Source organism: Bufo gargarizans, chromosome 3 (genome assembly GCF_014858855.1).
Source record: "Bufo gargarizans isolate SCDJY-AF-19 chromosome 3, ASM1485885v1, whole genome shotgun sequence".
NCBI lineage: Eukaryota > Metazoa > Chordata > Amphibia > Anura > Bufonidae > Bufo > Bufo gargarizans.
Genome location: NC_058082.1, coordinates 72,548,873 through 72,562,150, shown reverse-complemented (window position 1 = coordinate 72,562,150; position 13,278 = coordinate 72,548,873). Strand labels below are relative to the sequence as shown.

At 41.9% G+C, this 13,278-nt stretch overlaps 1 protein-coding gene across 11 annotated transcripts in view; it reads left to right on the top strand.

Moving 5' to 3' along the window:
• Positions 1-13,278, top strand: part of NBEA (neurobeachin) — a 580,876-nt gene that overhangs the window by 410,981 nt on the left and 156,617 nt on the right. For all 11 annotated transcript variants that reach the window (XM_044287233.1, XM_044287230.1, XM_044287232.1 and 8 more), the window contains one exon: positions 12,272-12,408. In XM_044287233.1, the coding sequence (XP_044143168.1) occupies positions 12,272-12,408 (137 nt within the window). The remainder of the gene's footprint in view (positions 1-12,271; positions 12,409-13,278) is intronic.

Genomic DNA, 13,278 nt, shown 5'->3' with positions numbered 1-13,278 from the left:
CACCCCTCTGATAGTAACATCTGGAGTGGACTATAAAGTCACACACTTTTTTTTTTTTTTTTTTTTTTCATTTAATTTTCAATCTTTCATTCTTTGACCTAAACTCAAATATCCAGGGCGTACTAAAACAAATGGTCCCCCAATATTTCATCTACCGTACATATTCATGTTTGTAAATCCTATCATGTTAGATTGTATTACAATTTAGTGTGTACTGGTGCCAGCAGACCACCTCCATCACCAGTACTTCCTATAAATTCATCTCATCCCACTCCTCCATAGTCATATCGTACTGTTTGACCCATCCAAAAATGCAGACTATTGGGAGAATCCCATTTGATAACTGGGAGACAGAAATCTGCCCAATGTCATCTGAAGTGTTTGATCATCTTAAAACATCAGCAAATACTTAAAGGCTATGCCATTTATGTTTTTTATGATAGCATTTTACCCATCATTTTTCCATTGGTCTTTATTAAATATGTCCAGCTGTTATAGAGGTACAGGGGTTAAAAATCAGTCTGTTTGCAGAGGTCAGGAGACCAGTGATAAACATGAGCCGTCAGCTGACAGGACTAAGAAGTGATACCCTGCAAACAGACTGATTTTTAACTTCTGTATCTCAAAAATGGCTGACAATTGCCCTGAAGGTGTTCATAGCGTTTAAAGATAATGGTCGACCGTCGACCATACATTGGTTATATTGACCTTCACTAGCTGTCGGGACGCATTCAGGCGACAGCTATTCCTTTCAACCTTCTTATACACATTCAGTTTGCCAAATGCTTCTGTTCTGAACAAGTGACAGATTAGTCAATGGCTTAATCAACAGAGATAAAGAATATCATTAAAGGTTTTTTTTTCATGACAACTTACCCCTTATCCGAAGAATAGTGGGTGTGGCGGAGATGACTTGTTGTGATGGGACAACCCCTTGAAAGATATTCTGTAAGATTTGAAAAACATGTCTGCTTTTGGAGTCTGGTATTACAGCTTTGTCCCCATTCATTTCATTCACTATTTTTTGGCAGCGCTGACGGCTCAAGCTGCCATAGCAATCCATCAGTACTCCGCAGTCATGCTGGGGCGGGGGGGACAAAGGTTCCCCTCTTTTTGCTTATGTCCCTAAAGTGCTCTTATCGACTGAAGTTTAGGTAGTTTCCACAACAGTTCAGTGGTTCCCAAAAAAAAGGTTTCCCCAGCCATACTATTATGAGATACATATTAAATACCATATGGATAGATCTGATTTCTTTAAAGGGAACCTGTCACCATGAAAATGCAGCACAATCTGCAAGCAGCATGTTATAGAGCAGGAGGAGCTGAGCAGATCGATATACAGGTATATGGGATAAAAGACTCAGTATAACATGTGTGTTATTCATTTGAATCTCTGCTCATTTTCAGTTTTGAAGTCCAGGAGGCGGTCCTATCAGTGATTGACAGCCTTCCCTCTATGACTATGTATACAGAGAGAGCTGTCAATCACTGATAGGACCGCCTCCTGGACTTCAAAACTGAAAATGAGCAGAGATTCAAATGAATAACACACATGTTATACTGAGTCTTTTATCCCATATACCTATATATCGATCTGCTCAGCTCCTCCTGCTCTATAACCTGCTGCCTGCAGATTACACTGCATTTTCATGGTTTCTGGTTACCTTTAAATGACCTTTAAAACTCTTTACAGCACTGACGATATTCACCTACAAAGGAGGGAAATATTATTTTATACAAGGGCAGCCTCTTATTTAAGGTTCACACATCTTTCACTTAGGGCTCATGCACACGGCCGTTGCTCGGCTTTGCCCGTATTGCGGCCCGCAAACAGTGGGCCCACAATATGCAGACACTGGATGTTTGTGCACCGCATCACGGATTGCAATCCGGAAGGTTTGATGTAGAGCGGAGGCACAGAACCCCACAGAAGCACTATGGAGACATGTTCTATTTTTTTGTGGTGCAGACGATTCACGGACCCATTCAGGTTGAATGTGTCTGCATCCGTCTGCGGCAGCCACACGGATGTTGCCCAGGCTTTGGGGAACGCAAGTTGCAGTCCCCAATGCACAGAACAAGCAACGGCCGTGTACATGAGCCTTTAGAGTTGTCTTCTGGGTCACTTACCTGACAGGTGTATTGAGAGAGCCCGTCTTTTGTTCTGATTTTAGTCCATCATCTAAAATTGAAACCACTGGCTTTACCCAAGTAAGAAGCAGAAGGTTGATTTCATACTTATTTCTGTTTCAGTTTTAGTTCCTTTCGTCCCCAGACTTTTTACATCGAGAGGCAAGTTGCGTAGTATTGTAGTAATTATTACCCTACTCATATTCTATACAAATCGTCAATCAGATCCAGAAGTACTAAACTCCCCGCCCTGATCTCAGTCTCGATTATTACACCTAGTTACCACTGCTGTCTCACTAACCAGTTTCCTAAATGACAGATGCTCATAAATCTTCTAACATATCTGATGTTTGTGTGAATTGGTTAAATTGTCAGTTGTTGGTATGGAATATAAAACCGTATGCACAAACCATACAGAGAATATACAAGGTTTTTGGAGAAAACACATTGATGGCCTACTGTTAGGATAGTGCCTGGTACTGATGCTGATCCCATTCAGCCAATGCAACGGTCGCATGTCTGTGCTACTGCGTCTTCGCTGGAGCATAAAGAAAAGAGAGATGAGGCAAACCTGGAAAAATGGGTAAATATCCTGTACACTTGTCAAACTGGTGGTCGGTGTAGACCAGCCTCTGGCAATTCACCTGTGCCGAAACTACAACTCCCAGAATCCTCCTTTTACTTCTGTACGAGTTACAAGAAAAGCCAAGTAACTGTGCATGCTGAGAGTTGTAGTTTCAGAGTAGCTGGAGTATCGATGGTTGCTGGCCCCTTGTGTAGACAGTGTGGGAGATTTTTCAAACCCTTTACACCACTTCCATGGCATAATAAAGTTGCAAATTGATGGGGTTCTCCAGGTTACAGATATTGATGACCTATTCTCCAGAAAGGGCATTGATATCAGATAGATGAAAGTCCAGCACCCAGTACCCTCACTGATCAGCTATGTTGGGTAGCCGCGCCGCTGGAACCTATACAGTGTATGCAACTGGATGCAGATAGCGCCACACACTGTTTAGTGGCCATGCCTGGGTACTGCAACTCAGCTCTCAATCAAGTGAATGGAAGCGGAGTTTCAATACTCCAGTTTCAGCGTCTCTGTGTGTGCACCACAACTGGGCGCTGCTCAGTAAGCATCTGTACAGTGAGAGGAGCTGAAGTAGGCGTACTACACATGCACCCAAATGACGATGTGAGATTACAAGGCAAGGAGTAAGAACATCTGGCCTGGACAATCACATAAGAGGGGAGGGCCAGAGCTTGAGGCTAGGGCTACACGGCGACGCTGGTCGTGGCCAGGATCTCTGAGTAGCTATGATCCCATAGAATCGAATGGGATCACCGCGGCAGTCGCAAGAAATCCAACACAGCTGGATTTCTTGCAACTGCTGGGCGACCCCGTTCATTTTTTATGGGATCACCGCGACAGGTGTCGCCATGTTGCCCTAGCCTAAAAGTGGAGGAGCTAAGCTGCAAAGAGGGGCTATGGCGTGCCTCTCAGTGTACGGAAGCCATCATTTGCTTTAAAATAAAACAATTTGCTACAGAATGATGTAATGGATTTGCACAATAAGGATATGCTTTTAGCCGTCAGGATCAGCCCTACCAGGCATTACACTTGGTTTAGTAGGGTTGATCCTGCTTGGCAGATGCTCTTTAAAGGGTTTTCCAGGATATTGATATGGACTATCTAGCCTAGTGGTGGAGAACCAATGGCACGGGTGCCAGAGGCGTCACTCAGAGCCCTCTCTGTGGGCACCCGCACCCTGGAAAAAAACTATGGTGTACCAGTATGCCTTAGACTTCTCCTGCCATTCATCAGCGCAGGGCGCACTATGCACGGCACAGGCAGCGCACTGAGTGCAGGCCATTATAGCTAAATGATAAAGTGAACTTGTCCTTGTGGGACTGATTTGAATGCAGTGTTGGACATGCAAGTAATGAAGGCACTGCGACACATATCATTTTTCAAGGCTTAATAGAAGTTTTCCAACTGGAAGTGTAAAGAAAAAAAAAAACTTGTAATTTCAGGTAGAGAATTTTTATTTATTTTTTTGTGAGGTGTTAATTTGTTACCAAGAAACTGTAGAGCATCTTCTAACACCTTCCTCACCCTCGATCTAACACAGCAGCCTTGTGTGACATGTTATATCAATGGTATCCAGAGCAATTAAAATGTTTTACGTCCCCCCCCAGTCAAATGGAAAAGAGATTGTCAGATTATTTGTGTATCGGATCGTTCCACTTTACCAAGTGACAGTACCGGTAAGAGCTCGACTCATCATGGGCTCAGATACCAGCTTGATCAGCTGCCCAAGGTTTACAAGATCCCACATGACCATAAAATGAAGAATACATTGTGGTATTTGGAGCGGAAGAGATCAGTGAGCGGAAAACTTGCCTGGTTATATAAGGAAAGATATTTTTACTAGCCGTATATGCAAACCTTGCTGTTTTCAATGCAATGGGGCACATTTACTATTGTCACTTTGGCATATTGTCACAAAATGTTAAGTGAATACTCTGAAAAAAGAACATTCAGACACAAAAGTATTCAGATGCAGGTGCTAGTTAAAATTTTTTAGAAAATACTCGTTGGGCAACCCCTTTACCAGGCTTTCATCTTCAGTCAGATGTTGACCCACACTACTGGTTGTACTGTATGAGTACATATGCAATACTTTGGCATCAACATGACCTGAATTGTCCTCAGAGTAAAAGTCGAAACGCTGGACTGTCCCAGAAGTTGGATGGTATGTGGGCTTACTGGGTCAACTCTTAAAGGGGCATGTCACACAAGCCGGGTATCCACAGTGAATTGTCGTGTGTTCCGTATGTCTCCAGAATACATCTGCTGTAATGTGCTAATGGCCCGCTTGCATTGACTGCAGTAACTGGCCACCACGTCTCTAGACGGTAACAATTCTGCTAGGATCCTCGGCCTGTGTGACGTGGCCTGTAATCTTACTAAAATCTCATTACCACCAGATTTTGGAGCATTAAATGCCTTCTTGCTGACTGAAATGTAGCAGAAGTGTTACATTTCAGTCTACATTCAAAAAGTTTCATTTGGCCGCGACCCAGAAGTAAAATGATATTTTTTCTGATAGTAAAATGCTCCTTAAGGTGCACTAATCGTCTGATGGTACCTTAGGTAAACATTATAATATGGGATGTGAGGAGAGCAGAGCATCTCCCAGTGGGGATTACCACATAATCCTCTCTCTATAGCTGGAGTGGATTAACTTCACATTCTCCGAGGGGTTTGTGTGCTCCTTTTGACTGCGACAAGACGTCCTCCCTCCTCAGACATGCTTTACCAGAGTCATGTAATTTCAGGGAGATATTGTAATAGCCACCACCTTCTTCTCCTCTACCTTGTCATGGACATACAGTAATACCACCACTGCATTGTGAAATTAATAATGGGATTTCTAGGTCTGTCCCTCCGGAGTTGACATTAATGAAATGCGTGAGCACTAAAGGTACAAGGTATATAAATGGAGGTGCTAATATCCCTCACAGCGTGGACGCCCACAAGTGGACATAGATTAGATAAGTAATGATCATGGAGGGGACGTATTTCCTGTCTGTAATCCCATTGATCGCTGCACTCCTTGTCCCACCATCTTTAAATCCCCAATGACAGACAATAGACTGTATTCAGCTTTACAGCATTTGCCGTAAAGATGTTTTTTTGTGGCTAGATTTAAATAACGTCCAGGTATCGAGCTTCGTACAGCTGTTCTAGAGTTGGCTGAGACACCCCGGAGCGGGCTCTGTATAAGCTAATGGTGTGATGCGGTCACAGCGCGGGTTACTAATGTGCCTGGAGGGGTTAATGCAGTAGGCTTCGTGCAGGCTGCACCTGGCCATCTGTGCTGGAAACAGGCTTTAGAGGAGGGTGGCTATTGCCTGTGTCTACATGTGATTGGCACCAGCTAAACTGAATCACTCGCCCCTTCCAGAAACAACACAGAGTATCCACGGCTGGAATGCTTTAACTAGTGTGTGCCCGACGTGATATCTTGGTGCCCTCTGAGGTTGGATAGGGGGGGTTGTACACAGCACAGTGGGCCACATTTATCAAGCTCGCCAGTTTTTTTTTTTGGTGTAAAAGTCGCACATCAGTTCACAAATTAGACTATGTGTAGTTTTATTAGTCTGACCCCTGCTGGTTGTTTTTCGGTTAGACAGGTTCATATTCACTTACGCTGGGTTCAGACCTGAGCGTTCTGAAACGAGCGCTCTGTATGCGCGATTGTACGGGCGTTTACAATCGCGCATACAGAGACAGGGGTGCACACATTGTCGCGCGTTCCCGAATATCTATGTGCGGGAACGCGCGACAAACGCCCAAAAAAAAGCTCAAGCACTTGTTTGAGCGTCGGGCGTTTTACAGCGCGATCGTACGCGCTGTAAAACGCCCAGGTGAGAACCATTCCCATAGGGAATCATTGGTTCTTGCCTGTTGTGCGTTTTACAGCGCGTAGGAACGCGCTGTAAAATGCTCAGGTGTGAACCCAGCCTTAGACAGGACACATTTATTTGCGCATGGAAAAAGTTGCATCTTTGCGGAGAAAATTTGCATGTCTCCCGGAAAGTGCGACTTTTAATGCAAAAAAATAAGTCGCACTTCACAGCTCCAAACAGACGAAGAAAAGTACGCCAGCCCTAGAGTGGAGTAGAAATTAGACTGTGTTTGCGTAAACTTCAGGCACAAAAGTTACATAACTTCTGAATTAGTCTAAAAATCTAAAAAGGTGAACAAGGCGCAAAAGCCTCCAAAACTGACACATTTTCAGTAGTAACACAGCATTTATTTTTATTTATTTTTTTACTAAAAACCGGTTTAAACACTTTAGTTCACCCAGTCCAAGTGAGTTCACGCTTGCATTCGGGAACTCCGTTATAGGTTGCGTTATAACGGAATTCTAGGAAGGAATGCAAAACAGGACAGGACTATTTTTTCCGTTGTGTATAACGGAAACAAACAAAACCGTTATGTGCCCCATAGACATGTATTAGGATGGAGCAAAACGGAATGTCTCAAAGGCCTCCTGCACACGAAAGTGTGCGCCCCGTGGCTGTGCTGAGACCCGCAATGCACGAACACCGACCGTGGGGCAGCCGCAGCGGATCGAGCACTTATTTACTTTAATGGGTCCGCGATCTGCCCATTCCGCAAAAAGCACTCTGTAGTGCTTCTGTAATGTTCCGTTCCGTACCATTCCGCATCTCCGGATTTGCGGACCCATTGAAGTGAATAGGTCTGCATCCGTGATGTGGAATGCCCACGGAACGGATCCCGTGTAATGCGGTCTGCAATACGGCAACTGGGCGCACACTGGGCTTCTGTTTTGCATTCTGTCCTATAATTTCGTTATAATTCTGTTATAAAGGAATTCCCGAACGCGAGTGCGAAGCCGCCCTTACACTCGGGTAGCTATTCATGGCAGTAAATGGCTCATCTTGAGTATTATCTGCTCACACATCCATGTGACGCTCAGCCTGAAAGCGCCAAGCTATTATCAGCTCATTCCTCAGTGTACATGAGACTCTGTATAATCCGATGGCTGTTATTATTAGTCATTCTACAATGGTGATATATCCCATGACATGATGATTTTATACTACTTTTAATATGTGGTACTCATCACCCATCCACTGTTGGTCTTGTACGAGCAGCTCTCTCTCTATGGAAATGTGGTCCTGTCACTAGTCTGTACAGGAGGTAGAAATGTGCAGCGCTGCTCCGCGGACTCCTCCGGTGTTGCTTTTATTCCCCTCAGGATGTGGAGATGCTGTACTGACCCGTCCAGGGAGCTGCTTCTGCATCGGTGACTACAACAGCGGCTAAATGTGTCCTGCACACAGCCTGTATGCATAGTGTGCGGATGTGCGGAATACAAAATACATACCGACCTGTGCATTGGTGACATGCAGACATTTGATGCCAACTTAACTGGGCCTATACAAGAATGTGGCAGATCAATCATATCAGATCGTACATAATGTATCATCGGTAACATGCCAGACTGAACTGGCAGGTCAAATGCTTATTTAAACCCTTAATGACCAGCTATTTTTTTTTTTCGGTTTTTGCCTCTCCACGTTTATTTTTTCATTGACATCGCCGTACAATCCCTAGTTTTATGTGGGAGTAATTGCATTTTAAAACTACATATAATTTAGTTTGTAATTTATATACATTTTCTTTTCACTGCAAATCTAAAATAAGTGATTTTTTTTACATAACTTTTTTACTTCATTGTACATATTTCACACTGAATAGCTTGTTAAATGACTTGTTCAGGTGATTTCAGTTGTGTGGATACCTAATGTTAGTGGAGGTTTTTTTTTTTACATAAAGTATGCCACAAATTTATTTTATGTAAAATTATCACTTATTTATTATATTTTTTGCAAGCTTTTTTTATTACAGTTTTATTTTAAAAAATGTAAAAGCCCATTGAAGAATTACTATCTTACAAAATGATTTTATGATTATAACGTCGAAGCAACACTCCTTTATGCTAATATATTATGTTGTGTCTCTGTGGCACAGTGGATTAGCAGGATTACTGAATTTACAGTCCTGGGGTCCTTTCTAGGGCTCACTCTGTCTCCGGTCAGATCACTGGGACACTGTGAGAGGGGGGAAATCCCCTTTGAACATGCTGTGGTCACAGACTGTGGCAGTCAGTGGGTTAACAATTGGGATCGGAGCTTTCTCCGATCCTGGCTGTAAAGCAAAAGGCTGCTCTAAGAACTGGAGCTGTCACGTTCATTCCTAGAGCATGATCGCTCACTGAACATTTAACATAGCAAAGACAAAAGACCTTAGGGGGTTAGGTTAAAAAATGCAAAATGCAATGCACATGGGCAGAGTGACAAATAATTGGCCAGATTCAATTGCGCCATAAAATTTTCAAATGATTTTGCCCATTAGTAACAGTTGCACAACTTTCCTCTTCCCAATTCGTGTGCATAGGGATCCTTACACGCGTGAATTTTGGCGTCCCTTTATTTTTTTTTATATATAACCTATTAAAAACACAAGAATGATAAACCATGGGTATTTTTTTTTTGCAACCTGCATTTTTTGCTGTTTTTGTGGCATTTTTTTTTCAGCTTTTTTTTTTCATGTAAACAGTGTGTTTGCCCACTAAGGGTACTTTCACACTAGCGTTATTCTTTTCCGGCACTGAGTTCCGTCCTAGGGGCTCAAATCCGGAAAAGAACTGATCAGTTATATCCCCATGCATTCTGAATGGAGAATAATCTGTTCAGGATGCATCAGGATGTCTTCAGTTCATTCTTTTTGACTTTTCAGGACGGAGATAATACCGCAGCATGCTACGGTTTTATCTCCGTCCAAAATTCCGGAACACTTGCTGGAATGCCGGATCCAGCATTTTTTGCCATTGACATGCATTAATGCCGGATCCGGCCCTGAGTATTTCAGCAAAACAGATCCGGCTTTGCGGTCTGCGCATGCTCAGACCGCAAAAAATGTGAAAAAAAAAATTTGACGGATACATTTTCTTGATGACACCGGAGAGACGGATCCGGCATTTCAATGCATTCGTCATACGGATCAGGATCCTGATCCGTCTGACAAATGCCATCAGTTTGCATGCGTTTTGACGGATCCGGAAGGCAGTTTCGGCGACGGAACTGCCTGCCGGAATCCTGTGCCGCAAGTGTGAAAGTACCCTTACATTGTTTTAATGGCATTTTCTCCTATAGAGAAAGTGATGTAAAAATGCCTGTAACAACGCGGAGAGCTCCAGCATGCTTGGCTTTTGAAAAGATGCCAGAAAGGCAAGAAAAAACGTCACCTAATGGGAAAAAAAATGCCAGTGGCAAAAAAAAATTAAAAAAAATATTTTTTGTGTCCTGCATTTCATATTTCCCATAGACCTTCAGCTAACATCTGGAGCTGGCATTTTACTACAAAGAAACGTGCTTACAAAAAAGAACTCCACTAAAAATGCAAAAGTAGAAATCATCAGCAAAAGCCTGTCTATGAAAGCGTCCTAATACCTCCAGCTTCACTGCACCCAGGCCCAAATTGAAGGAAAGTCAAAAAGGCAACTGTCCAGGAGCTTCCACCACCTTAGAGCCTCCACTTTTTCCAGCAGGTCCATGCACAAAGCATAGGACTGGTGTACACACATCTGTAACACTACTAGAGAGGGAGTTCTACCAAATGTTACTGGAGGGTCTCCACTAACTTTGCTTGGGCCCTGGCAGCTCACCTTGCTTGTACAGACAACTTTCAAGGGATATTAATATGGCTATGGCATGACAGAATATCTAGTAGAAAGACATGGGGTGAAAAAGAAAAAAAAAGCATGCATGTAAAAAGTTTGTATTGAAGCTGCTCGGTGGCTGTATTGTGGATCTGTGTATAGACTGCTATTAGGCCTATGGTGTCCCTGGACATGCAACTGATTTTATGTGTTACATTTTATCATTGGAGGCCATATTACCAAAGTTTCCTCCTCTATAAGGGCCTGTTCACATCACGTTTTTACTGTACGTCAAGCGGACACGTTTGTAAACTGAAATAACATGTAGAAACGTATGGCCTGACGTACCCATAGACTATAATTGGGCAAACGGTTCAAAAGTGCATACTTTTGACTCCTTTGTCATTGTTTACGTTTCTGTACTTTTTTTTTTTCCAGTATAGGATGATGTAGTATACCACGCTATTCTGTCCCGCAAAAAAAAATAATGAAGAAACGTATGTTTTGGGTTTTCTTTTACATTGTAGTGATTGGGAGACTGATGGAAACGTAAGACAATTTGTTTCCATCTGCTAAATGTATCCATTTTTATCCAGATACTTCCTACTTCCTTTGATATATTTCCAATCTTTAAAAAAAAAAAAAAACACTTGCACAAAAACTGATACTTTTTGTTTAAAAATACGTATTGAAATATATGCACATCCTTCAAACCTGTATGTAAAAAAAAAAAAAAAAGGATAGGTAACCACTAGATTGCATACTGTTTGTATACTAGAAGTTCTTCTAGTGTAGAGGAGACTATGGTGCCTAAGGCCTCATACACACGACGGTATGTATTTTGCGGTCCGCAAAAAATACAGATGACGTGTGCATTCTGTATTTTGCAAAACAGAACAGCCTCCCTCTAATAGAACAGTCCTATCCTTGTCTGTAATGCGGACAATAATAGGACCTGTTCTATTTTTTGGCGGAGCAGAAATACAGACATACGGAAACTGAATGCACACGGAGTAACTTCCGTTTTTTCTTATGCGGACCCATTGAAATGAATGGTTCCATACAGGTTCTTAAAAAACGGAACGGATGTGGAAAGAAAATCCGGTCGTGTGCATGAGCCCTAACAGAGGAGATCTCCATCTGCTGCCATACTCTGTGCACTCATGTGTGTCAGCTGGGGGAAGCCTGCATGGAGGAAATGGGGCTGAATGTTACTGTTTCTTTAGAAAAAATCATAAGGAAAAAAAAATGCAAAAGGTTCATTGTATCCCCTATTATATTCCATGGGGAATTAATCTAATAAACAGTGAGAAAACTGCTGTAAAATATAATACATGTAAAAATCTTCTATTCCCTGCTCCTCACAGTAAATGTCTGGTCACTGTAATATTATAAAATAATTCTCAAAGAACATAATTCTCACCCCCTGATGATGATTAGTTGTAGTTTCTTATGTATTTGATCATGTTGTAGTAGAAGGTGGTCAGTGGTTCTCCATAAAATGACTAGGAGAAGAGCTCAGACTGGAGATCTGGGCCATTACACAGGCTGCCTGAGAACAACCACCACCATCATCATCACTGGCACTGATTGAAATCTACAGATCTAGTTCCTTGTAGATGGCATGGTCTTGTTGAAGAACTAGGATTGTATTATTGATGCATTGTCTATCTGATGTCTTCACCCCCAGTATATATATATATATTACACAGTATACAGGCCTGTGCTCCCTGTGTGCAGCTTTAGGAGAGACTTCCTAAGATAACTATTTGCTGGTTTTGCATCTTGTAGATGATACAGTGATGTTTGTGGCAGAACATGAATAATAAAACAATAAATCACAAGTAACATAGAGCTGGCTGATGTGTGTGTCTGTGTTACAGGTCCTGTGGTGCTCAGCACCCCTGCCCAGCTGATCGCACCCATTGTGGTGGCCAAGGGCACCCTCTCCATCACCACCACCGAGATCTACTTTGAGGTGGATGAAGAAGACCTCAGCTTCAAGAAGATCGATCCCAAAGTGAGTAGTTACTGTAATAACCGCTAAATAATAGAGTGTGAGCAAAGCATGGGTGATGGATAGATAGATATTAGATAGATAGATATTAGATAGATATTAGATAGATAGATAGATATTAGATAGATTATTAGATAGATAGATATTAGATAGATGGATATTAGATAGATGGATATTAGATATTAGATAGACCAATAGATATTAAACAGATATATTCGAGAGATCTATATATAAAATAGATATTAGATACAGATAGATAAATTACATATATTAGCCAATTAGATAAATAGATGTTAGATAGATAACTACATGATAGAGAGAGAGAGAGAGAGAGAGAGAGAGAGAGAGAGATACTAGACAGATATAGTAGAGAGATCGATAGATATGAGATAATAGATATGACAGACATCCTGCACATTTATATTAGGCCTGTATTGTCAGTTCTATAATATGGGGTGTGATTATTCCCAGTGTTCTATGTATGAGGTTATCCCCCCCTATATACAGTATACACACATTATATTACAGCTGTGATTATTCCCAGTGTTCTATGTATGAGGTTATCCCCCCCTATATACAGTATACACACATTATATTACAGCTGTGATTATTCCCAGTGTTCTATGTATGAGGTTATCCCCCCTATATACAGTATACACACATTATATTACAGCTGTGATTATTCCCAGTGTTCTATGTATGAGGTTATCCCCCCTATATACAGTATACACACATTATATTACAGCTGTGATTATTCCCAGTGTTCTATGTATGAGGTTATCCCCCCTATATACAGTATACACACATTATATTACAGCTGTGATTATTCCCAGTGTTCTATGTATGAGGTTATCCCCCCTATATACAGTATAC